The sequence below is a fragment of the Pristiophorus japonicus genome, unplaced genomic scaffold, assembly GCF_044704955.1.
Source record: "Pristiophorus japonicus isolate sPriJap1 unplaced genomic scaffold, sPriJap1.hap1 HAP1_SCAFFOLD_338, whole genome shotgun sequence".
Taxonomy (NCBI): Eukaryota; Metazoa; Chordata; class Chondrichthyes; family Pristiophoridae; genus Pristiophorus; species Pristiophorus japonicus.
In genome coordinates this window covers 553,338-581,046 of record NW_027253194.1, presented here as the reverse complement: position 1 = coordinate 581,046, position 27,709 = coordinate 553,338, and the positions used below count along the sequence as shown (strand labels likewise).

Sequence of the window (27,709 nt, the reverse complement as noted above, 5' to 3'; positions counted from 1 at the left end):
GGGGAACGGAGAGGGGTACGGGGAACGGAGAGGGGTACGGGGAACGGAGAGGGGTACGGGGAACGGAGAGGGGTACGGGGAACGGAGAGGGGTCAGGGAACGGAGAGGGGTACGGGGAACGGAGAGGGGTCAGGGAACGGAGAGGGGTACGGGGAACGGAGAGGGGTCAGGGAACGGAGAGGGGTATGGGGAACGGAGAGGGGTACGGGGAACGGAGAGGGGTACGGGGAACGGAGAGGGGTACGGGGAACGGAGAGGGGTACGGGAACGGAGAGGGGTCAGGGAACGGAGAGGGGTACGGGGAACGGAGAGGGGTACGGGGAACGGAGAGGGGTTCGGGGTACGGAGAGGTGTACGGGGAACGGAGAGGGGTACGGGGAACGGAGAGGGGTTCGGGGAACGGAGAGGGGTACGGGGAACGGAGAGGGGTACGGGGAACGGAGAGGGGTACGGGGAACGGAGAGGGGTACGGGGAACGGAGAGGGGTACGGGGAACGGAGAGGGGTACGGGGAACGGAGAGGGGTACGGGGAACGGAGAGGGGTACGGGTAAAATGAAAGAGATTTAAGACCATGAATAGAATCTCGGAGCAAAGTTCTGTTCATCCTCCGAATTGGTCAGGAATGCAAACCAGGGATTTTGGGGTATGGAACAACAGGAGGAAGAGATGGCATTGCCTGCTGCAGAGAGTACTGAGCAACACTATAAAAGACCAAAGACAGAGTCAATGTGGTTTGAGATCTAAGATGAAAAGGGGTTTGTTAAATTGGTTCGGGGTTATATTACACACGGCTCACTCCGGGAGGGAAATGGAAAAGGAATTCTGTAAACAGAACAGGGAGAGGAGTAGGTCTATGGTAGATGCAGATTTAATACAGACTCATTGATTGGACAGGGTTTAATTACAGTCAGTGAATCATCAGACACGGAGTGAGTCATCAGACACGGAGTGAGTCATCAGACACGGAGTGAGTCATCAGACACGGAGTGAGTCATCAGACACAGAGTGAGTCATCAGACACGGAGTGAATCATCAGACACGGAGTGAGTCATCAGACACGGAGTGAATCATCAGACACGGAGTGAGTCATCAGACACGGAGTGAATCATCAGACACGGAGTGAATCATCAGACACGGAGTGAATCATCAGACACAGAGTGAGTCATCAGACATGGAGTGAGTCATCAGACACGGAGTGAGTCATCAGACACGGAGTGAATCATCAGACACGGAGTGAATCATCAGACACGGAGTGAGTCATCAGACACGGAGTGAGTCATCAGACACGGAGTGAGTCATCAGACACGGAGTGAATCATCAGACACGGAGTGAATCATCAGACACAGAGTGAGTCATCAGACACGGAGTGAGTCATCAGACACGGAGTGAGTCATCAGACACGGAGTGAATCATCAGACACGGAGTGAATCATCAGACACAGAGTGAGTCATCAGACACAGAGTAAGTCATCAGACACAGAGTGAGTCATCAGACACAGAGTGAGTCATCAGACACGGAGTGAGTCATCAGACACAGAGTGAATCATCAGACACAGAGTGAGTCATCAGACACAGAGTGAGTCATCAGACACAGAGTGAGTCATCAGACACAGAGTGAGTCATCAGACACGGAGTGAATCATCAGACACGGAGTGAGTCATCAGACACGGAGTGAGTCATCAGACACGGAGTGAATCATCAGACACGGAGTGAATCATCAGACACGGAGTGAGTCATCAGACACGGAGTGAATCATCAGACACGGAGTGAGTCATCAGACACGGAGTGCGTCATCGGACACGGCGTGAATCATCAGACACGGAGTGAGTCATCAGACACGGAGTGAGTCATCAGACACGGAGTGAGTCATCAGACACAGAGTGAATCATCAGACACAGAGTGAGTCATCAGACACGGAGTGAGTCATCAGACACGGAGTGAATCATCAGACACGGAGTGAGTCATCAGACACGGAGTGAATCATCAGACACGGAGTGAGTCATCAGACACGGAGTGAATCATCAGACACGGAGTGAATCATCAGACACAGAGTGAGTCATCAGACACGGAGTGAATCATCAGACACAGAGTGAATCATCAGACACAGAGTGAATCATCAGACACGGAGTGAATCATCAGACACAGAGTGAATCATCAGACACGGAGTGAATCATCAGACACGGAGTGAATCATCAGACACGGAGTGAATCATCAGACACAGAGTGAGTCATCAGACACAGAGTGAGTCATCAGACACAGAGTGAGTCATCAGACACAGAGTGAGTTATCAGACACGGAGTGAATCATCAGACACAGAGTGAGTCATCAGACACGGAGTGAGTCATCAGAACTCAGTGAATCAGCGGGCACTGGGTGAATGAGCGGGCACTGGGTGAATGAGCGGGCACTGGGTGAATGAGCGGGCACTGGGTGAATCAGCGGGCACTGGGTGAATGAGCGGGCACTCGGTGAATGAGCGGGCACTGGGTGAATGAGCGGGCACTGGGTGAATGAGCGGGCACTCGGTGAATGAGCGGGCACTGGGTGAATGAGCGGGCACTGGGTGAATGAGCGGGCACTGGGTGAATCAGCGGGCACTGGGTGAATGAGCGGGCACTGGGTGAATGAGCGGGCACTGGGTGAATGAGCGGGCACTGGGTGAATGAGCGGGCACTGGGTGAATGAGCGGGCACTCGATGAATGAGCGGGCACTGGGTGAATCAGCGGGCACTCGGTGAATGAGCGGGCACTGGGTGAATGAGCGGGCACTCGGTGAATGAGCGGGCACTGGGTGAATCAGCGGGCACTCGATGAATGAGCGGGCACTGGGTGAATCAGCGGGCACTCGGTGAATGAGCGGGCACTCGATGAATGAGCGGGCACTCGGTGAATGAGCGGGCACTGGGTGAATGAGCGGGCACTGGGTGAATGAGCGGGCACTGGGTGAATGAGCGGGCACTGGGTGAATGAGCGGGCACTCGGTGAATGAGCGGGCACTGGGTGAATGAGCGGGCACTCGATGAATGAGCGGGCACTGGGTGAATGAGCGGGCACTGGGTGAATGAGCGGGCACTCGATGAATGAGCGGGCACTCGATGAATGAGCGGGCACTCGGTGAATGAGCGGGCACTCGGTGAATGAGCGGGCACTGGGTGAATGAGCGGGCACTGGGTGAATGAGCGGGCACTGGGTGAATGAGCGGGCACTCGGTGAATGAGCGGGCACTGGGTGAATGAGCGGGCACTGGGTGAATGAGCGGGCACTCGATGAATGAGCGGGCACTCGGTGAATGAGCGGGCACTCGATGAATGAGCGGGCACTCGGTGAATGAGCGGGCACTGGGTGAATGAGCGGGCACTGGGTGAATGAGCGGGCACTCGGTGAATGAGCGGGCACTGGGTGAATGAGCGGGCACTGGGTGTTGCCCTGGGCATGGAGTGCCAGAGTAGGTGGGTGTGTGACTGGTGCGTGACGTGGGCACTGACCTTTAAGAAGAAGATGCCAATCAGGTTGAAGATGACTCGGAAGCAGAGGTTGTAGTTCCTCAACACATCGGTGATCACCACTCCTGGGTGAACAGCATTCACCGTCACTCCTGCCCCTGCACACAAAACATTTTGGACACAATTTCAGCAGGAGGCTGAATTCCAAACACAACTCCCTATTTCTAAACAACCCCTCCCCGTGGATTGTAATCCTGCTGTTCAGGAAAGAATGGAGAGAGAAAACAGGGAACTGCAGGCCAGTTAGCCTGATATCAGTGCTGGGGAAATGTGGGAATCTATTATTAGGATGTGGTCACGGCACTTGGAAAATCACAGAGTCCATGCAGTGTTATGAAAGGAACATTGTGTTTCTATTAGTTTTATATAAATACAAGTTGTACAATATAGTTTTGAGGATGTAACTGACAGTGGATGTAGTAAATTTGAATTTTGAAAAAGTATTCGATAAGGAGCCACATACGAGGTTGAGACACAAGATTAGGGCTCAGTGTTGGGGTAATATATTCGCATGGACAGAGGATTGGTTAACGGACAGAAAACATGAGAGTTTGAATAAATGGTTATCCAAAATCGTCTGTCAAAATCGCTCGCTATTCCAGAATCATTCTGAAATGGAAAGCTGACTGTGACAAAGGTAAACTACCCATCCTCGTCCTCCTGGACCTGTCTGCAGCCTTTGACACAGTGACCTCTCCATCCTCCTCCAACACCTCTCCACCATGGTCCAGCTGGGTGGGACTGCACTCGCCTGGTTCCATCCTCCAACACCTCTCCACCATGGTCCAGCTGGGTGGGACTGCACTCGCCTGGTTCCATCCTCCTCCAACACCTCTCCACCATGGTCCAGCTGGGTGGGACTGCACTCGCCTGGTTCCATCCTCCTCCAACACCTCTCCACCATGGTCCAGCTCGGTGAGACTGCACTCGCCTGGTTCCATCCTCCTCCAACACCTCTCCACCATGGTCCAGCTGGGTGGGACTGCACTCGCCTGGTTCCATCCTCCAACACCTCTCCACCATGGTCCAGCTGGGTGAGACTGCACTCCCCTGGTTCCATCCTCCTCCAACACCTCTCCACCATGGTCCAGCTGGGTGGGACTGCACTCCCCTGGTTCCATTCTTATCCATCTAATCGTAGCCCGAGAATCTCCAGCAACAGCTTCTCTTCCCGCCCCCCCATCGTTACCTCTGGTGTCCCCCCAGGATCTATCCATGGCCCCTCCTATTCCTCATCGACATGTTGCCCCTCGGTGACATCATCCGGAAACACAGCCTCAGTTTCCACATGTACTCTGAGACACCCAGCTCTACCTCTCCCCCACTTCTCTCAACCCCTCCTCGCTCTCGAACTTGTCACACGGCTTGTCCCACATCCAGTACTGGAGGGTCGTCACTCTCTCAATTGTCGCACTGTCCCACATCCAGTACTGGAGGGTCGTCGCTCTCTCAATTGTCGCACTGTCCCACATCCAGTACTGGAGGGTCGTCGCTCTCTCAATTGTCGCACTGTCCCACATCCAGTACTGGAGGGTCGTCGCTCTCTCAATTGTCGCACTGTCTGTCCCACATCCAGTACTGGAGGAGTGGAAATAAATGTCGATTCTTCGGTTTTTGCTGAGTTAGGTTCGGTTGGTCGTTTCGCTGGTTGTGGTGGCCCAGGTTGTCAATTTGGTTGCTGACAACCTTCCATTTCATGGGCCTCGTGCTCGGTCGGTCCTTGATGATTTCTTGTAGTTTCCTTCACTGCTCCATTTCTTCACTCCCCAGCTCTGGCTGCTTGTGTCTGTCTGTGTTCCAGTCTGTGTCCTGCTGTTCGAGTCTGTGTCCTGCTTTCTGTGTTCTGTTCCTTGGTAAAACTGGGAATAGATATACCCACCAAAGGCTTCCTTATCTCCCACCAAATCTCGCCCAGCTAACTGAAACTTGATTAAATGGTTTTAATCTGGCGTTAATAGGCTTTTCGAAGTTGATGAGCTCTCCATTGTGCTCGTCTGGCCTGAGCCAGGTATTTCTATGCCTGTTGAAAAAGTGTTGGAATATGTATGTGGCATTGTTTAAATGCTAATGTTTGCAAGGGGCAAGTTTCGAGGGTATACAGTTCCCAGACAATTTGATTAGTTCCAATGTCCAAACTGGCCCTTTAGATATTGACCCCACCCCTTTTCTTGCAGACCCAACATACACCTTTTAAAAATCCCAAATTCGATTAAAGTTCGTAGTTTCTTCCATGTGCACTTTAGGATTTCAAACTTTCTGGTAGATAGTTCCAAATTAAATTCCCTTTCCTATGAGTCCAAACACTGGGAGGGGGGTCTCCATGAATGCACCCCCTTTTATTCCCTGCAGGCCTCGTCTGCCCCTTTAAAATTCATTTGTGTCCCAAAGTTTTCCTTCCATTTTAAAAGTCCAGAAAGGGATTCTTCTCCTCTGCAGGGGAAAGGTACCTGGAATGTTTGTGGGATAGTGGTAAATTCTACATCCCCCCAACAGTACCCAAAGCAGTGTATCTGTTTTGCAGGGGGATGACCACAGGGGACCCCTGCACTACCTTCCTTGCACTACTCTTCCTGCTGGTCTTCCATTCCCTATCTGGCTGTGGACCCTTCACCTGCGGTAAGACCAACTCGCTACACGTGCTACTCACGTCATTCTCAGCATCTCCAGAGTGAATCCACCCTCAGCTCCAACTCCACAACGTGGTCTGTCAGGAGCTGGAGGCGGATACACTTCCCGCACACGTAGTCGACAGACACACCAGAAGTGTCCCTGAGTTCCCACATGGTACAGGAGGAGCATATCACGTGACCGAGCTCTCCTGCCATGACTTAACCCTTAGATACACTTAAATTGGCAACAACACTGTTAGAGGTTACTTGCTGTTATAGAAGAGAAAAAAGAAAAGCAACTCACCAATCACCAGCCAATCACTTGCCCCCTTGGCTGTGATGTCACCTTTCTGTTTCTTTATACTTCCTTTTTGCCTTCTCCCTGTAGCTGCACAAGTCACGCCTCTCACTGACACTGGGCCATTTATAGGCCGATCCGACACCACGCACTCCCGCCTCTCAGACTCATTGACAGGTGTTGATGGCCCCATTACTGGCTGCATTGTCCCTTGCGATGGCATGAATCGCTGTTCAGCTTGCCATTGTCTCTGTTGAATTCTCCCTTTGGGTTCGACTACATGCTCGGGCATGTCCGATTGCCCCTGTCTGCCTGGAGAACTGTGTGCCGCGTTAACAATGTTGACTCCCTGTCCATTTGCTGCATTTAAACCAAGATTTTTGTCATACATCATTCTGGTCTCTTCCTCCCCTGAGATAAATGTCTGGGCCATCAAAGCCGTCGTTTCCAGGGTCAAGTCTTTGGTCTCAATCAGTTTCCTGAAAACCCCAGCGTGCCTGATGCCCTCAATAAAAAAGTCTGGCAGCATCTCCGCTCTGCAGCATCTGTGAACTTACATAGGCTCACCAGTCGCCGGAGGTCTGCCACGAAGTCTGGAACACTTTGCCCTTCTCACCGCCGGTGTGTGTAAAACCGGTGTCTCACCATGTGCATGCTGCTCGCCGGTTTAAAGTGTTCCCCGATCAACTTACTGAGCTCTTCGAACGTCTTGTCCACCGGCTTCTCTGGCGCTAGAAGGTCCTTCATCAGGGAGTACGTTCTGGATCCACAAACCGTCAGGAGATGAGCCCTGCGTTTGTCGGCCGAATCCTGTCCCAACCATTCCTTAGTGACTAAACTTTGCTGTAGTCTCTCAATAAAGTCTCCCAATTATCACCAACACAGTACCTCTCGTCTGTGCTTCTAGTGGCCATGCTCATGTGGTTTAAATCCCAGTTTCTCATCACCAATGATACGTCCTTACTATACAGTATAAATGCACACGAGGCCCATACTTGAGAGAAGGTCACTCTGTGACCAGTTACTTTTATTAGCCAGCACTGAAGTGATGAAGGTGGGTGGAGCTTCCCTTTTTATACTGGAAAGTCCAGGTTAGGAGTGTCTCCCACAAGTTCACCACCTAGTGGTCAGTGTTCTCACGGTGTACAACTTAGGTCAGTTTATACATGGGTTACAATGACAGTTGAATACATGACAGTAACAGAGACTGAAATTCCCGTATTGGACTGTTCAGCCACCAAAGAAGTAATTCTAAGAGTGGAAGCAAGTCTTCCTCGATTCCGAGGGACTGCCCATGATGATGATGATGATGGTGCTCGCTGACCTACATTGGCTCCCGGTTAAGCAATGCCTCGATTTCAAAATTCTCATCCTTGTTTTCAAATCCCTCCATGGCCTCACCCCTCCCTATCTCTGTAATCTCCTCCAGCCCCACAACCCCCTGCCCCCCCTCCCCGCCTGAGATGTCTGCACTCCTCTGATTCTGCCCCCTTGACCATCCCTGATTATAATCGCTCCACCATCGGTGGCCGTGCCTTCTGTTTCCTGGGCCCCAAGATCTGGAACTCCCTCCCTAAACCTCTCCGCCTCTCTACCTCTCTCTCCTCCTTTAAGATGCTCCTTAAAACCTCCCTCCGACCAAGCATTTGGTCATCTGTCGTAATTTCGCCTTATGTGGCTCGGTGTCAAATCCTTTGTCTCATAACACTCTTGTGAAGCGCCTTCCAACGTTTTACTATGTTAAAGGCGCTGTATAATTACAAGGTGTTGTTGTTGGTTCTTTTTGGGGTGACAGATTGTAACTAGTGAGGTTCCACAGGGATCAGTGCTGGGGCCTCAACTATTTACAATCTATATCAGTGCCTTCGATGAAGGGACCGACTGTAATGTATCCAAGTTTGCCGACGATACAAAGCTCGGTGGGACAGTGAGCGACACCCGTATCCCAGGAACAAATTGTTTTTAAAGCTTTGTGGAGGACACAAAGAGGCTGCAAAGGGATTTAGACAGGTTAAGTAAGTGGGCAGTCAGGGGGCAGATAGAGAATAATGTGGGGAAATGTGAGGTGATTCACTTTGGAGAGAGTTAGGTACCCGCCTACAGGAAACACAGAGTTAGGTATCCTCGTACAGGAAACACAGAGTTCTGTATCCTCGTACAGGTAACACAGAGAGTTAGTTATCCTCGTACAGGAAACACAGAGTTAGGTATCCTCGTACAGGAAACACAGAGTTCTGTATCCTCGTACAGGTAACACAGAGAGTTAGTTATCCTCGTACAGGAAACACAGAGTTAGGTATCCTCGTACAGGAAACACAGAGTTAGGTATCCTCGTACAGTAACCACAGAGTTAGGTATCCTCGCACAGGAAACACAGAGTTAGGTATCCTCGTACAGGAAACACAGAGTTAGGTATCCTCGTACAGGAAACACAGAGTTAGGTATCCTCGTACAGGAAACACAGAGTTAGGTATCCTCGTACAGGAAACACAGAGAGTTAGATATCCTCGTACAGGAAACACAGAGTTAGGTATCCTCGTACAGGAAACACAGAGTTAGGTATCCTCGTACAGGAATCACAGAGTTAGGTATCCTCGTACAGTAACCACAGAGTTAGGTATCCTCGTACAGGAAACACAGAGAGTTAGGTATCCTTGTACAGGAAACACGGAGTTAGGTATCCTCGTACAGGAAACACAGAGAGTTAGGTATCCGCGTACAGGAAACACAGAGAGTTAGGGATCCGCGTACAGGAAACACAGAGTTAAGTATCCGCGTACAGGTAACACAGAGAGTTAGGTATCCTCGTACAGGAAACACAGAGAGTTAGGGATCCTCATACAGGAAACACAGAGTTAGATATCCTCGTACAGGAAACACAGAGTTAGGTATACTCGGACAGAAAACATAGAGTTAGGTATCCTCATACAGGAAAAACAGAGAGTTAGGTATCCTTATACAGTAAACACAGAGTTAGGTATCCTCGTACAGGAAACACAGAGTTAGTTATCCTCGTACAGGAAGCGCAGAGTTAGGTATCCTCGTAAGTGATACACAGAGTTAGGTATCCTCGTACAGGAAACACAGAGTTAGGTATCTCGTACAGGAAAAACAGAGTTAGGTATCCTCACACAGGAACACATAGAGTTAGGTATCCTCGTACAGGAAACACAGAGTTAGGTATCTCGGACAGTAAACACAGAGTTCGGTATCCTCGTACAGGAAACACAGAGAGTTAGGTATCCTCGTACAGGAAACACAGAGTTAGTTATCCTCGTACAGGAAACACAGAGTTAGGCATCCTCGTACAGGAAACACTGAGTTAGGTATCCTCATACAGGAAGCACAGAGTTAGGTATCCTCATACAGGAAACACAGAGTAAGGTATCCTCGTAATGGAAACACAGAGTTAGGTATCCTCGTACAGGAAACACAGAGAGTTAGGTATCCGCGTACAGGAAACATAGAGTTAAGTATCCGCGTACAGGAAACACAGAGTTAGGTATCCGCGTACAGGTAACACAGAGTTAGGTATCCTCATACAGGAAACACAGAGAGTTAGGTATCCTCGTACAGGAAACACAGAGTTAGGTATCCTCGTACAGGAAACACAGAGTTAGGTATCCGCGTACAGGTAACACAGAGTTAGGTATCCTCATACAGGAAACACAGAGAGTTAGGTATCCTCGTACAGGAAACACAGAGAGTTAAGTATCCTCATACAGGAAACACAGAGTTAGATATCCTCGTACAGGAAACATAGAGTTAGGTATCGTCGTACAGGAAACACAGAGAGTTAGGTATCCTCGTACAGGAAACACAGAGTTAGGTATCCTCGTACAGGAAACACAGAGTTAGGTATCCTCGTACAGGAAACACAGAGATTTAGGTATCCTCAGACAGGAAACACAGAGAGTTAGGTATCCTCATACAGTAAACACAGAGTTAGGTATCCTAGTACATGAAACACAGAGTTAGGTATCCTCGTACAGGAAACACAGAGTTAGGTATCCTCGTAATGGAATCACAGAGTTAGGTATCCTCGTACAGGAAACACAGAGTTAGGTATCCTCGTACCGGAAAAATAGAGTTAGGTATCCTCGTACAGGAAACACAGTGAGGTATCCTCAAACAGATAACACAGAGTTAGGTATCCTCATATAGGAAACACCGAGTTAGGTATCCTCGTACAGGAAACACAGAGTTAGGTATCCTCGTACAGGAAACACAGAGTTAGGTATCCTCGTACAGGAAACACAGAGATAAGTATCCGCGTACAGGAAACACCGAGTTCGTTATCCTCGTACAGGAAACACAGAGTTAGGATCCTCGTACAGGAAACACAGAGTTAGGTATCCTCGTACAGGAAACACAGAGTTATGTATCCTCGTACAGGTAACACAGAGAGTTAGGTATCCTCGTACAGGAAACACAGAGTTAGGTATCCTCGTACAGGAAACACAGAGTTAGGTATCCTCATACAGGAAACATAGAGTTAGTTATCCTCGTACAGGAAACACAGAGTTAGTTATCATCGTACAGGAAACACAGAGTTAGGTATCGTCGTACAGGAAACACAGAGTTCTGTATCCTCGTACAGGAAACACAGAGTTAGGTATCCTCGTACAGGAAACACAGGGTTAGGTATCCTCGTACAGGAAACACAGAGTTAGGTATCCTCGTACAGGAAACACAGAGTTAGGTATCCTCGTACAGGAAACACAAAGTTAGGTATCCTCGTACAGGAAACACAGAGTTCTGTATCCTCGTACAGGTAACACAGAGAGTTAGTTATCCTCGTACAGGAAACACAGAGTTCGGTATCCTCGTACAGGAAACACAGAGTTAGGTATCCTCGTACAGAATCCACAGAGATAGGCATCCTCGCACAGGAAACACAGAGTTAGGTATCCTCGTACAGGAAACACAGAGTTAGGTATCCTCGTACAGGAAACACAGAGTTAGGTATCCTCATACAGGAAACATAGAGTTAGGTATCCTCGTACAGGAAACACAGAGTTCTGTGTCCTCGTACAGGTAACACAGAGAGTTAGTTATCCTCGTACAGGAAACACAGAGTTCGGTATCCTCGTACAGGAAACACAGAGTTAGGTATCCTCGTACAGGAAACACAGAGTTAGATATCCTCATACAGAATCCACAGAGTTAGGTATCCTCGCACAGGAAACACAGAGTTAGGTATCCTCGTACAGTAACCACAGATTTAGGTATCCTCGAACTGGAAACACAGAGAGTTACGTATCCTCGTACAGAAAACACAGAGTTAGGTATCCTCGTACAGGAAACACAGAGTTAGGTATCCTCGTAATGGAAACACAGAGTTAGTTATCCTCGTACAGGAAACACAGAGAGTTAGGTATCCTCGTACAGGAAACACAGAGTTAGGTATCCTCATACATGAAACACAGAGTTAGGTATCCTCGTACAGGAAACACAGAGTTAGGTACCCTCGTACAGGAAACATAGAGTTAGTTATCCTCGCACAGGAAACACAGAGTTAGTTATCCTCGTACAGGAAACACAGAGTTAGGTATTGTCGTACAGGAAACACAGAGTTCTGCATCCTCGTACAGGTAACACAGAGAGTTAGGTATCCTCGTACAGGAAACACAGAGTTAGGTATCCTCGTACAGGAAACACAGAGTTAGGTATCCTCGTACAGGAAACACAGAGTTAGGTATCCTCGTACAGTAAGCACAGAGTTAGGTATCCTCGTACAGGAAACACAGAGAGTTAGGTATCCTCGTACAGGAAAGACAGAGTTAGGTATCCTCGTACAGTAACCACAGAGTTAGGTATCCTCGTACAGGAAACACAGAGTTCTGTATCCTCGTACAGGAAACACAGAGAGTTAGGTATCCTCGTACAGGAAACACAGAGTTAGGTATCCTCGTACAGGAAACACAGAGTTAGGTATCCTTGTACAGGAAAGACAGAGTTAGGTATCCTCGTACAGTAACCACAGAGTTAGGTATCCTCGTACAGGAAACACAGAGAGTTAGGTATCCTCGTACAGTAAAAACAGAGTTAGGTATCCTCGTACAGGAAACACAGAGTTAGGTATCCTCGTACAGTAACCACAGATTTAGGTATCCTCATACAGGAAACACAGAGTTAGGTATCCACGTAATGGAAACACAGAGTTAGTTATCCTCGTATAGGAAACACAGAGTTAGGTATCCTCGTACAGGAAACACAGAGTTAGGTAACCTCGTACAGGAAAAACAGAGTTAGGTATCCTCGTACAGAATCCACAGAGTTAGGTATCCTCATACAGGAAACATAGAGTTAGTTATCCTCGTACAGGAAACACAGAGTTATTTATCCTCGTACAGGAAACACAGAGTTAGGTATCCTCGTACAGGAAAAACAGAGTTAGGTATCCTCGTACAGAATCCACAGAGTTAGGTATCCTCGCACAGGAAACACAGAGTTAGGTATCCTCGTACAGTAACCACTGAGTTAGGTATCCTCGTACAGGAAACACAGAGAGTTAGGTATCCTCGTACAGAAAACACAGAGTTAGGTATCCTCGTACAGGAAACACATAGTTAGGTATCCTCGTACAGGAAACACAGAGTTAGGTACCCTCGTACAGGAAACATAGAGTTAGTTATCCTCGCACAGGAAACACAGAGTTAGTTATCCTCGTACAGGAAACACAGAGTTAGGTATTGTCGTACAGGAAACACAGAGTTCTGCATCCTCGTACAGGTAACACAGAGAGTTAGGTATCCTCGTACAGGAAACACAGAGTTAGGTATCCTCGTACAGGAAACACAGAGTTAGGTATCCTCGTACAGGAAACACAGAGTTAGGTATCCTCGCACAGTAACCACAGAGTTAGGTATCCTCGTACAGGAAACACAGAGAGTTAGGTATCCTCGTACAGAAAACACAGAGTTAGGTATCCTCGTACAAGAAACACAGAGTTAGGTATCCTCGTACAGGAAACACAGAGTTCTGTATCCTCGTACAGGTAACACAGAGAGTTAGGTATCCTCGTACAGGAAACACAGAGTTAGGTATCCTCGTACAGGAAACACAGAGTTAGGTATCCTCGTACAGGAAAGACAGAGTTAGGTATCCTCGTACAGTAACCACAGAGTTAGGTATCCTCGTACAGGAAACACAGAGAGTTAGGTATCCTCGTACAGTAAAAACAGAGTTAGGTATCCTCGTACAGGAAACACAGAGTTAGGTATCCTCGTACAGTAACCACAGATTTAGGTATCCTCGTACAGGAAACACAGAGTTAGGTATCCACGTAATGGAAACACAGAGTTAGTTATCCTCGTACAGGAAACACAGAGAGTTAGGTATCCTCGTACAGGAAACACAGAGTTAGGAACCTCGTACAGGAAACACAGAGTTAGGTATCCACGTAATGGAAACACAGAGTGTTAGGTATCCTCGTACAGGAAAAACAGAGTTAGGTATCCTCGTACAGAATCCACAGAGTTAGGTATCCTCGCACAGGAAACACAGAGTTAGGTATCCTCGTACAGGAAACACAGAGTTAGGTACCCTCGTACAGGAAACACAGAGTTAGTTATCCTCGTACAGGAAACACAGAGTTAGGTATCCTCGTACAGGAAACACAGAGTTAGTTATCCTCGTACAGGAAACACAGAGTTATTTATCCTCGTACAGGTAACACAGAGTGTTAGGTATCCTCGTACAGGAAACACAGAGTTAGGTATCCTCGTACAGGAAAAACAGAGTTAGGTATCCTCGTACAGAATCCACAGAGTTAGGTATCCTCGCACAGGAAACACAGAGTTAGGTATCCTCGTACAGGAAACACAGAGTTAGGTATCCTCGTACAGGAAACACAGAGTTAGGTACCCTCGTACAGGAAACATAGAGTTAGTTATCCTCGCACAGGAAACACAGAGTTAGTTATCCTCGTACAGGAAACACAGAGTTAGGTATTGTCGTACAGGAAACACAGAGTTCTGCATCCTCGTACAGGTAACACAGAGAGTTAGGTATCCTCGTACAGGAAACACAGAGTTAGGTATCCTCGTACAGGAAACACAGAGTTAGGTATCCTCGTACAGGAAACACAGAGTTAGGTATCCTCGTACAGTAACCACAGAGTAAGGTATCCTCGTACAGGAAACACAGAGAGTTAGGTATCCTCGTACAGAAAACACAGAGTTCGGTATCCTCGTACAAGAAACACAGAGTTAGGTATCCTCGTACAGGAAACACAGAGTTAGGTATCCTCGTACAGGTAACACAGAGAGTTAGGTATCCTCGTACAGGAAACACAGAGTTAGGTATCCTCGTACAGGAAACACAGAGTTAGGTATCCTCGTACAGGAAAGACAGAGTTAGGTATCCTCGTACAGTAACCACAGAGTTAGGTATCCTCGTACAGGAAACACAGAGTTAGGTATCCTCGTACAGTAACCACAGATTTAGGTATCCTCGTACAGGAAACACAGAGAGTTAGGAACCTCGTACAGGAAACACAGAGTTAGGTATCCTCGTACAGGAAACACAGAGTTAGGTATCCTCGTACAGAATCCACAGAGTTAGGTATCCTCGCACAGGAAACACAGAGTTAGGTATCCTCGTACAGGAAACACAGAGTTAGGTACCCTCGTACAGGAAGCACAGAGTTAGTTATCCACGTAATGGAAACACAGAGTTAGTTATCCTTGTACAGGAAACACAGAGAGTTAGGTATCCTCGTACAGGAAACACAGAGTTAGTTATACTCGTACAGGAAACACAGAGTTAGGTATCGTCGTACAGGAAACACAGAGTTAGGTATCCTCGTACAGGAAACACAGAGTTAGGTATCCTCGTACAGGAAAAACAGAGTTAGGTATCCTCGTACAGGAAACACAGATTTAGGTATCCTCATACAGGAAATACAGAGTTAGGTATCCTCGTACAGAATCCACAGAGTTAGGTATCCTCGCACGGGAAACACAGAGTTAGGTATCCTCGTACAGTAAACACAGAGTTAGTTATCCTCGTACAGGAAACACAGAGAGTTAGGTATCCTCGTACAGTAACCACAGAGTTAGGTATCCTCGTACAGGAAACACAGAGTTAGTTATCCTCGTACAGGAAACACAGAGTTAGGTACCCTCGTACAGGAAACACAGAGTTAGGTATCCTCGTACAGGAAACACAGAGTTAGGTATCCGCGTACAGGAAATACAGAGTTAGGTATCCTCGTGCAGGAAACACAGAGTTAGGTATCCTCGTACAGGTAACACAGAGAGTTAGGTATCCTCGTACAGAATCCACAGAGTTAGGTATCCTCGCACAGGAAGCACAGAGTTAGGTATCCTCGTACAGGAAACACAGAGTTAGGTATCCTCGTACAGTAACCACAGAGTTAGGTATCATCGTACAGAAAACACAGAGAGTTAGGTATCCTCGTACAGTAAAAACAGAGTTAGGTATCCTCGTACAGGAAACACAGAGTTAGGTATCCTCGTACAGTAACCACAGAGTTAGGTATCCTCGTACAGGAAACACAGAGAGTTAGGTATCCTCGTACAGTAAAAACAGAGTTAGGTATCCTCGTACAGGAAACACAGAGTTAGGTATCCTCGTACAGTAACCACAGATTTAGGTATCCTCGTACAGCAAAAACAGAGTTAGGTATCCTCGTACAGGAAACACAGAGTTAGTTATCCTCGTACATGAAACACAGAGAGTTAGGTATCCTCGTACAGAAAACACAGAGTTAGGTATCATCATACAGGAAACATAGAGTTAGTTATCCTCGTACAGGAAACACAGAGTTAGTTATCATCGTACAGGAAACACAGAGTTAGGTATCGTCGTACAGGAAACACAGAGTTAGGTATCGTCGTACAGGAAACACAGAGTTATGTATCCTCGTACAGGTAACACAGAGAGTTAGGTATCCTCGTACAGGAAACACAGAGTTAGGTATCCTCGTACAGGAAACACAGAGTTAGGTATCCTCGTACAGGAAACACAGATTTAGGTATCCTCGTACAGGAAACACAGAGTTAGGTATCCTCGTACAGAATCCACAGAGTTAGGTATCCTCGTACAGGAAACACAGAGTTAGGTATCCTCGTACAGGAAACACAGAGTTAGGTATCCTCGCACGGGAAACACAGAGTTAGGTATCCTCGTACAGTAACCACAGAGTTAGGTATCCTCGTACAGGAAACACAGAGTTAGGTATCCTCGTACAGGAAACATAGAGTTAGGTACCCTCGTACAGGAAACACAGAGGTAGGTATCCTCGTACAGGAAACACAGAGTTAGGTATCCGCGTACAGGAAACACAGAGTTAGGTATCCTCGTACAGGAAACACAGAGTTAGGTATCCTCGTACAGGAAACACAGAGTTAGGTATCCTCGTACAGGAAACACAGAGTTAGGTATCCTCGTACAGGAAACGCAGAGTTAGGTATCCTCGTACAGGAAAGACAGAGTTAGGTATCCTCGTACAGTAACCACAGAGTTAGGTATCATCGTACAGGAAACACAGAGAGTTAGGTATTCTCGTACAGTAAAAACAGAGTTAGGTATCCTCGTACAGGAAACACAGAGTTAGGTATCCTCGTACAGTAACCACAGAGTTAGGTATCCTCGTACAGGAAACACAGAGAGTTAGGTATCCTCGTACAGTAAAAACAGAGTTAGGTATCCTCGTACAGGAAACACAGAGTTAGGTATCCTCGTACAGTAACCACAGATTTAGGTATCCTCGTACAGCAAAAACAGAGTTAGGTATCCTCGTACAGGAAACACAGAGTTAGTTATCCACGTAATGGAAACACAGAGTTAGTTATCCTTGTACAGGAAACACAGAGAGTTAGGTATCCTCGTACAGGAAACACAGAGTTAGTTATCCTCGTACAGGAAACACAGAGAGTTAGGTATCCTCGTACAGGAAACACAGAGAGTTAGGTATCCTCATACAGGAAACATAGAGTTAGTTATCCTCGTACAGGAAACACAGAGTTAGTTATCCTCGTACAGGAAACACAGAGTTAGGTATCGTCGTACAGGAAACACAGAGTTATGTATCCTCGTACAGGTAACACAGAGAGTTAGGTATCCTCGTTCAGGAAACACAGAGTTAGGTATCCTCGCACGGGAAACACAGAGTTAGGTATCCTCGTACAGTAAACACAGAGTTAGGTATCCACGTACAGTAACCACAGAGTTAGGTATCCTCGTACAGGAAACACAGAGAGTTAGGTATCCTCATACAGGAAACACAGAGTTAGGTATCCTCGTACAGGAAACACAGAGTTAGTTATCCTCGTACAGGAAACACAGAGTTAGGTATCCTCGTACAGGAAACACAGTGTTAGGTATCCGCGTACAGGAAATACAGAGTTAGGTATCCTCGTACAGGAAACACAGAGTTAGGTATCCTCGTACAGAAAACACAGAGTTAGGTATCCTCGTACAATAACCACAGAGTTAGGTATCCTCAGACAGGAAACACAAAGTTAGGTATTCTCGTACAGAATCCACAGAGTTAGGTATCCTCGCACAGGAACCACAGAGTTAGGTATCCTCGTACAGTAAGCACAGAGTTAGGTATCCTCGTACAGGAAACACAGAGAGTTAGGTATCCTCGTACAGAAAACACAGAGTTAGGTATCCTCGTACAGGAAACACAGAGTTAGGTATCCTCGTACAGGAAACACAGAGAGTTAGGTATCCTCGTACAGTAAAAACAGAGTTAGGTATCCTCGTACAGGAAACACAGAGTTAGGTATCCTCGTACAGTAACCACAGATTTAGGTATCCTCGTACAGGAAACACAGAGTTAGGTATCCTCGTACAGGAAACACCGAGTTAGGTATCCTCGTTCAGGAAACACAGAGTTAGGTATCCTCGTACAGGAAACACAGAGTTAGGTATCCTCGTACAGGAAAAACAGAGTTAGGTATCCTCGTACAGAATCCACAGAGTTAGGTATCCTCGCACAGGAAACACAGAGTTAGGTATCCTCGTACAGGAAACACAGAGTTAGGTATCCTCGTACAGGAAACACAGAGTTAGGTACCCTCGTACAGGAAACACAGAGTTAGTTATCCTCGTACAGGAAACACAGAGTTAGTTATCCACGTAATGGAAACACAGAGTTAGTTATCCTTGTACAGGAAACACAGAGAGTTAGGTATCCTCGTACAGGAAACACAGAGTTAGTTATACTCGTACAGGAAACACAGAGTTAGGTATCGTCGTACAGGAAATACAGAGTTAGGTATCCTCGTACAGAATCCACAGAGTTAGGTATCCTCGCACAGGAAACACAGAGTTAGGTATCCTCGTACAGAATCCACAGAGTTAGGTATCCTCGCACAGGAAACACAGAGTTAGGTATCCTCGTACAGTAACCACAGAGTTTGGTATCCTCATACAGGAAACACAGAGAGTTAGGTATCCTCGTACAGGAAACACAGAGTTAGGTATCCTCGTACAGGAAACACAGAGTTAGGTATCCTCGTACAGGAAACACAGAGTTAGGTACCCTCGTACAGGAAACATAGAGTTAGTTATCCTCGTACAGGAAACACAGAGTTAGGTATTGTCGTACAGGAAACACAGAGTTCTGTATCCTCGTACAGGTAACACAGAGAGTTAGGTATCCTCGTACAGGAAACACAGAGTTAGGTATCCTCGTACAGGAAACACAGAGTTAGGTATCCTCGTACAGGAAAGACAGAGTTAGGTATCCTCGTACAGTAACCACAGAGTTAGGTATCATCGTACAGGAAACACAGAGAGTTAGGTATCCTCGTACAGGAAACACAGAGTTAGGTATCCTCGTACAGGAAACACAGAGTTAGGTATCCTCGTACAGTAAAAACAGAGTTAGGTATCCTCGTACAGGAAACACAGAGTTAGGTATCCTCGTACAGTAACCACAGATTTAGGTATCCTCGTACAGCAAAAACAGAGTTAGGTATCCTCGTACAGGAAACACAGAGTTAGTTATCCTCGTACAGGAAACACAGAGAGTTAGGTATCCTCGTACAGGAAACACAGAGTTAGGTATCCTCATACAGGAAACATAGAGTTAGTTATCCTCGTACAGGAAACACAGAGTTAGGTATCCTCATACAGGAAACATAGAGTTAGTTATCCTCGTACAGGAAACACAGAGTTAGGTATCGTCGTACAGGAAACACAGAGTTATGTATCCACGTACAGGTAACACAGAGTTAGGTATCCTCGTACAGGAAACACAGAGTTAGGTATCCTCGTACAGGAAACACAGATTTAGGTATCCTCGTACAGGAAACACAGAGTTAGGTATCCTCGTACAGGAAACACAGAGTTAGGTATCCTCGTACAGGAAACACAGAGTTAGGTATCCTCGTACAGGAAACACAGATTTAGGTATCCTCGTACAGGAAACACAGAGTTAGGTATCCTCGTACAGAATCCACAGAGTTAGGTATCCTCGCACGGGAAACACAGAGTTAGGTATCCTCGTACAGTAACCACAGAGTTAGGTATCCTCGTACAGGAAACACAGAGTTAGGTACCCTCGTACAGGAAACACAGAGGTAGGTATCCTCGTACAGGAAACACAGAGTTAGGTATCCGCGTACAGGAAATACAGAGTTAGGTATCCTCGTACAGGAAACACAGAGTTAGGTATCCTCGTACAGAATCCACAGAGTTAGGTATCCTCGCACAGGAAACACAGAGTTAGGTATCCTCGTACAGGAAACACAGAGTTAGGTATCCTCGTACAGGAAACACAGAGTTAGGTACCCTCGTACAGGAAACATAGAGTTAGTTCTCCTCGCACAGGAAACACAGAGTTAGTTATCCTCGTACAGGAAACAGAGTTAGGTATTGTCGTACAGGAAACACAGAGTTCTGTATCCTCGTACAGGTAACACAGAGAGTTAGGTATCCTCGTACAGGAAACACAGAGTTAGGTATCCTCGTACAGGAAACGCAGAGTTAGGTATCCTCGTACAGGAAAGACAGAGTTAGGTATCCTCGTACAGTAACCACAGAGTTAGGTATCATCGTACAGGAAACACAGAGAGTTAGGTATCCTCGTACAGTAAAAACAGAGTTAGGTATCCTCGCACAGGAACCACAGAGTTAGGTATCCTCGTACAGTAACCACAGAGTTAGGTATCCTCGTACAGGAAACACAGAGAGTTAGGTATCCTCGTACAGTAAAAACAGAGTTAGGTATCCTCGTACAGGAAACACAGAGTTAGGTATCCTCGTACAGTAACCACAGATTTAGGTATCCTCGTACAGGAAACACAGAGAGTTAGGTATCCTCGTACAGGAAACACAGAGTTAGGTATCCTCATACAGGAAACATAGAGTTAGTTATCCTCGTACAGGAAACACAGAGTTAGGTATCCTCGTACAGGAAACACAGAGTTAGTTATCCTCGTACAGGAAACACAGAGTTAGGTATCGTCGTACAGGAAACACAGAGAGTTAGGTATCCTCGTACAGGAAACACAGAGTTAGTTATCCTCGTACAGGAAACACAGAGTTAGGTATCCTCGTACAGGAAACACAGAGAGTTAGGTATCCTCGTACAGGAAACACAGAGTTAGGTATCCTCATACAGGAAACATAGAGTTAGTTATCCTCGTACAGGAAACACAGAGTTAGTTATCCTCGTACAGGTAACACAGAGAGTTAGGTATCCTCGTACAGGAAACACAGAGTTAGGTATCCTCGTACAGGAAACACAGAGTTAGTTATCCTCGTACAGGAAACACAGAGTTAGGTATCGTCGTACAGGAAACACAGAGTTATGTATCCTCGTACAGGTAACACAGAGAGTTAGGTATCCTCGTACAGGAAACACAGAGTTAGGTATCCTCGTACAGGAAACACAGAGTTAGGTATCCTCGTACAGTAAACACAGAGTTAGGTATCCTCGTACAGTAACCACAGAGAGTTAGGTATCCTCGTTCAGGAAACACAGAGTTAGGTATCCTCGTACAGTAAACACAGAGTTAGGTATCCACGTACAGTAACCACAGAGTTAGGTATCCTCGTACAGGAAACACAGAGAGTTAGGTATCCTCGTACAGGAAACACAGAGTTAGGTATCCTCGTACAGGAAACATAGAGTTAGTTATCCTCGTACAGGAAACACAGAGTTAGGTATCCACGTACAGTAACCACAGAGTTAGGTATCCTCGTACAGGAAACACAGAGAGTTAGGTATCCTCGTACAGGAAACACAGAGTTAGGTATCCTCGTACAGGAAACACAGAGTTAGGTATCCTCGTACAGGAACCACAGAGTTAGGTATCCTCGTACAGTAACCACAGAGTTAGGTATCCTCGTACAGGAAACACAAAGTTAGGTATTCTCGTACAGAATCCACAGAGTTAGGTATCCTCGTACAGTAACCACAGAGTTAGGTATCCTCGTACAGGAAACACAGAGAGTTAGGTATCCTCGTACAGAAAACAGAGTTAGGTATCCTCGTACAGGAAACACAGAGTTAGGTATCCTCGTACAGGAAACACAGAGTTTGTTATCATCGTACAGGAAACACAGAGTTAGGTATCCTCGTACAGTAACCACAGAGTTAGGTATCCTCGTACAGGAAACACAGAGAGTTAGGTATCCTCGTACAGGAAACACAGAGTTAGGTATCCTCGTACAGGAAACACAGAGTTAGTTATCCTCGCATAGGAAACACAGAGTTAGGTATCCTCGTACAGGAAACACAGAGTTAGGTATCCTCGTACAGGAAACACAGAGTTAGGTATCCTCGTACAGGAAACACAGAGTTAGGTATCCTCGTACAGGAAACACAGAGTTAGGTATCCTCGTACAGAAAACACAGAGTTAGGTATCCTCGTACAGTAACCACAGAGTTAGGTATCCTCGCACAGGAACCACAGAGTTAGGTATCCTCGTACAGTAACCACAGAGTTAGGTATCCTCGTACAGGAAACACAGAGTTAGGTATCCTCGTACAGTAACCACAGAGTTAGGTATCCTCGCACAGGAACCACAGAGTTAGGTATCCTCGTACAGTAACCACAGAGATTTAGGTATCCTCGTACAGGAAACACAGAGTTTGTTATCATCGTACAGGAAACACAGAGTTAGGTATCGTCGTACAGGAAAGACAGAGTTCTGTATCCTCGTACAGTAACCACAGAGTTAGGTATCCTCGCACAGGAACCACAGAGTTAGGTATCCTCGTACAGTAACCACAGAGTTAGGTATCCTCGTACAGGAAACACAGAGTTAGGTATCCTCGTACAGGAAATACAGAGTTAGGTATCCTCGTACAGGAAACACAGAGTTAGGTATCCTCGGACAGTAACCACAGAGTTAGGTATCCTCGCACAGGAAACACAGAGTTAGGTATCCTCGTACAGGAAACACAGAGTTAGGTATCCTCGTACAGGAAACACAGAGTTAGGTATCCTCGTACAGGAAACACAGAGTTAGGTATCCTCGTACAGGAAACACAGAGAGTTAGGTATCCTCGTACAGAAAACACAGAGTTAGGTATCCTCGTAGAGGAAACACAGAGTTAGGTATCCTCATACAGGAAACACAGAGTTAGGTATCCTCGTACAGGAAACACAGAGTTAGGTATCCTCGTACAGGAATCACAGAGTTAGGTATCCTCGTACAGGAAACACAGAGTTAGGTATCCTCGTACAGTAACCACAGAGTTAGGTATCCTCGTACAGGAAACACAGAGAGTTAGATATCCTCGTACAGGAAACACAGAGTTAGGTATCCTCGTACAGGAAACACAGAGTTAGGTATCCTCGTACAGTAACCACAGAGTTAGGTATCCTCGTACAGGAAACACAGAGAGTTAGATATCCTCGTACAGGAAACACAGAGTTAGGTATCCTCGTACAGGAAACACAGAGTTAGGTATCCTTGTACAGGAAAGACAGAGTTAGGTATCCTCGTACAGGAAACACAGAGTTAGGTATCCTCGTACAGGAATCACAGAGTTAGGTATCCTCGTACAGTAACCACAGAGTTAGGTATCCTCGTACAGGAAACACAGAGAGTTAGGTATCCTTGTACAGGAAACACGGAGTTAGGTATCCTCGTACAGGAAACACAGAGAGTTAGGTATCCGCGTACAGGAAACACAGAGAGTTAGGTATCCGCGTACAGGAAACACAGAGTTAAGTGTCCGCGTACAGGTAACACAGAGAGTTAGGGATCCTCGTACAGGAAACACAGAGTTAGATATCCTCGTACAGGAAACACAGAGTTAGGTATACTCGTACAGGAAACATAGAGTTAGGTATCCTCATACAGGAAAAACAGAGAGTTAGATATCCTCATACAGTAAACACAGAGTTAGGTATCCTCGTACAGGAAACAGAGAGTTAGTTATCCTCGTACAGGAAACACAGAGTTAGGTATCCTCGTACAGGAAGCGCAGAGTTAGGTATCCTCGTAAGTGATACACAGAGTTAGGTATCCTCGTACAGGAAACACAGAGTTAGGTATCCTCATACAGGAAACACATAGAGTTAGGTATCCTCGTACAGGAAACACAGAGTTAGGTATCTCGGACAGTAAACACAGAGTTCGGTATCCTCGTACAGGAAACACAGAGAGTTAGGTATCCTCGTACAGGAAACACAGAGTTAGGTATCCTCATACAGGAAACACAGAGTTAGTTATCCTCGTACAGGAAACACAGAGTTAGTTATCCTCGTACAGGAAACACAGAGTTAGGCATCCTCGTACAGGAAACACTGAGTTAGGTATCCTCATACAGGAAGCACAGAGTTAGGTATCCTCATACAGGAAACACAGAGTAAGGTATCCTCGTAATGGAAACACAGAGTTAGGTATCCTCGTACAGGAAACACAGAGAGTTAGGTATCCGCGTACAGGAAACACAGAGTTAAGTATCCGCGTACAGGAAACACAGATTTAGGTATCCGCGTACAGGTAACACAGAGTTAGGTATCCTCATACAGGAAACACAGAGAGTTAGGTATCCTCGTACAGGAAACACAGAGAGTTAAGTATCCTCATACAGGAAACACAGAGTTAGATATCCTCGTACAGGAAACACAGAGTTAGGTATCCTCGTACAGGAAACATAGAGTTAGGTATCCTCATACAGGAAACACAGAGAGTTAGGTATCCTCATACAGTAAACACAGAGTAGGTATCCTCGTACAGGAAACACAGAGTTAGGTATCCTCGTACAGGAAACACAGAGTTAGGTATCCTCGTACAGGAAACACAGAGTTAGGTATCCTCGTACAGGAAACACAGAGTTAGGTATCCTCATATAGGAAACACCGAGTTAGGTATCCTCGTACAGGAAACACAGAGTTAGGTATCCTCGTACAGGAAACACAGAGTTAGGTATCCTCGTACAGGAAACACAGAGATAAGTATCCGCGTACAGGAAACACCGAGTTAGTTATCCTCGTACAGGAAACACAGAGTTAGGATCCTCGTACAGGAAACACAGAGTAAGGTATCCTCGTACAGGAAACACAGAGATTTAGGTATCCTCGTACAGGAAACACAGAGTTAGGTATCCTCGTACAGGAAACACAGAGTTAGGTATCATCGTACAGGAAACACAGAGTGAGGTATCATCAAACAGGAAACACAGATTTAGGTATCCTCGTAAGTGATACACAGAGTTAGGTATCCTCGTACAGGAAACACAGAGTTAGGTATCTCGTACAGGAAAAACAGAGTTAGATATCCTCATACAGGAAACACATAGAGTTAGGTATCCTCGTACAGGAAACACAGAGTTAGGTATCTCGGACAGTAAACACAGAGTTCGGTATCCTCGTACAGGAAACACAGAGAGTTAGGTATCCGCGTACAGGAAACACAGAGTTAGTTATCCTCGTACAGGAAACACAGAGTTAGGATCCTCGTACAGGAAACACAGAGTTAGGTATCCTCGTACAGGAAACACAGAGATTTAGGTATCCTCGTACAGGAAACACAGAGTTAGGTATCCTCGTACAGGAAACACAGAGTTAGGTATCATCATACAGGAAACACAGAGTGAGGTATCATCAAACAGGAAACACAGAGTTAGGTATCCTCATAGGAAACACCGAGTTAGGTATCCTCGTACAGGAAACACAGAGTTAGGTATCCTCGTACAGGAAACACAGAGAGTTAGGTATCCTCGTACAGGAAACACAGAGAGTTAGGTATCCTCGTTGAGGAAACAGAGAGTTCGGTATCCTCGTACAGGAAATACAGAGTTAGGTATCCACGTACAGGAAACACAGAGTTAGGTATCCTCGTACAGGAAACACAGAGTTAGGTATCCTCGTACAGGAAACACAGAGTTAGGTATCCCCGTACAGGAAACACAGAGAGTTAGGTATCCTCGTACAGGAAACACAGAGTTAGGTATCCTCGTACAGGAAACACAGAGTTAGGTATCCTCATACAGGAAACATGGAGTTAGGTATCGTCGTACAGGAAACACAGAGTTCTGTATCCTCGTACAGGTAACACAGAGAGTTAGGTGTCCTCATACAGGAAACACAGGGTTAGGAACCTCGTACAGGAAACACAGAGTTAGGTATCCACGTAATGGAAACACAGAGTGTTAGGTATCCTCGTTCAGGAAACACAGAGTTAGGTATCCTCGTACAGGAAACACAGAGTTAGGTATCCTCGTACAGGAAAAACAGAGTTAGGTATCCTCGTACAGAATCCACAGAGTTAGGTATCCTCGCACAGGAAACACAGAGTTAGGTATCCTCGTACAGGAAACACAGAGTTAGGTATCCTCGTACAGGAAACACAGGGTTAGGTATCCTCGTACAGGAAACACAGAGAGTTAGGTATCCTCGTACAGGAAACACAGAGTTAGTTATCCTCGTACAGGAAACACAGAGTTAGTTATCCTCGTACAGGAAACACAGAGTTAGGTACCCTCGTACAGGAAACACAGAGTTAGTTATCCTCGTACAGGAAACACAGAGTTAGTTATCCACGTAATGGAAACACAGAGTTAGTTATCCTTGTACAGGAAACACAGAGAGTTAGGTATCCTCGTACAGGAAACACAGAGAGTTAGGTATCCTCGTTCAGGAAACACAGAGTTAGGTATCCTCGTACAGGAAACACAGAGTTAGGTATCCTCGTACAGGAAAAACAGAGTTAGGTATCCTCGTACAGGAAACACAGATTTAGGTATCCTCGTACAGGAAATACAGAGTTAGGTATCCTCGTACAGAATCCACAGAGTTAGGTATCCTCGTACAGGAAACACAGAGTTAGGTATCCTCGTACAGGAAACACAGAGTTAGGTACCCTCGTACAGGAAACACAGAGTTAGTTATCCTCGTACAGGAAACACAGAGTTAGTTATCCTTGTACAGGAAACACAGAGAGTTAGGTATCCTCGTACAGGAAACACAGAGTTAGTTATACTCGTACAGGAAACACAGAGTTAGGTATCGTCGTACAGGAAACACAGAGTTAGGTATCCTCGTACAGGAAACACAGAGAGTTAGGTATCCTCGTTCAGGAAACACAGAGTTAGTTATCCTCGTACAGGAAACACAGAGTTAGGTATCCTCATACAGGAAACATAGAGTTAGTTATCCTCGTACAGGAAACACAGAGTTAGTTATCCTCGTACAGGAAACACAGAGTTAGGTATCGTCGTACAGGAAACACAGAGTTATGTATCCTCGCACGGGAAACACAGAGTTAGGTATCCTCGTACAGTAAACACAGAGTTAGGTATCCGCGTACAGGTAACACAGAGTTAGGTATCCTCGTACAGGAAACACAGAGAGTTAGGTATCCTCGTACAGGAAACACAGAGTTAGGTATCCTCGTACAGGAAACACAGAGTTAGTTATCCTCGTACAGGAAACACAGAGTTAGGTACCCTCGTACAGGAAACACAGAGTTAGGTATCCTCGTACAGTAACCACAGAGTTAGGTATCCTCGTACAGGAAACACAAAGTTAGGTATTCTCGTACAGAATCCACAGAGTTAGGTATCCTCGCACAGGAACCACAGAGTTAGGTATCCTCGTACAGTAACCACAGAGTTAGGTATCCTCGTACAGGAAACACAGAGAGTTAGGTATCCTCGTACAGAAAACACAGAGTTAGGTATCCTCGTACAGGAAACACAGAGTTAGGTATCCTCGTACAGGAAACACAGAGTTAGGTATCCTCGTACAGGAAACACAGAGTTAGGTATCGTCGTACAGGAAACACAGAGTTAGGTATCCTCGTACAGGAAACACAGAGTTAGGTATACTCGCACAGGAACCACAGAGTTA

At 46.3% G+C, this 27,709-nt stretch overlaps 1 protein-coding gene across 1 annotated transcript in view; it reads right to left on the bottom strand.

Annotated features, from left to right (window-relative positions):
- The window catches only part of LOC139250036 (retinol dehydrogenase 11), a 329,941-nt gene that overhangs the window by 5,549 nt on the left and 296,683 nt on the right, over nucleotides 1-27,709 (bottom strand). The window contains exon 5 of the mRNA XM_070872599.1: nucleotides 3,486-3,595. Within this exon, the coding sequence (XP_070728700.1) occupies nucleotides 3,486-3,595 (110 nt within the window). The remainder of the gene's footprint in view (nucleotides 1-3,485; nucleotides 3,596-27,709) is intronic.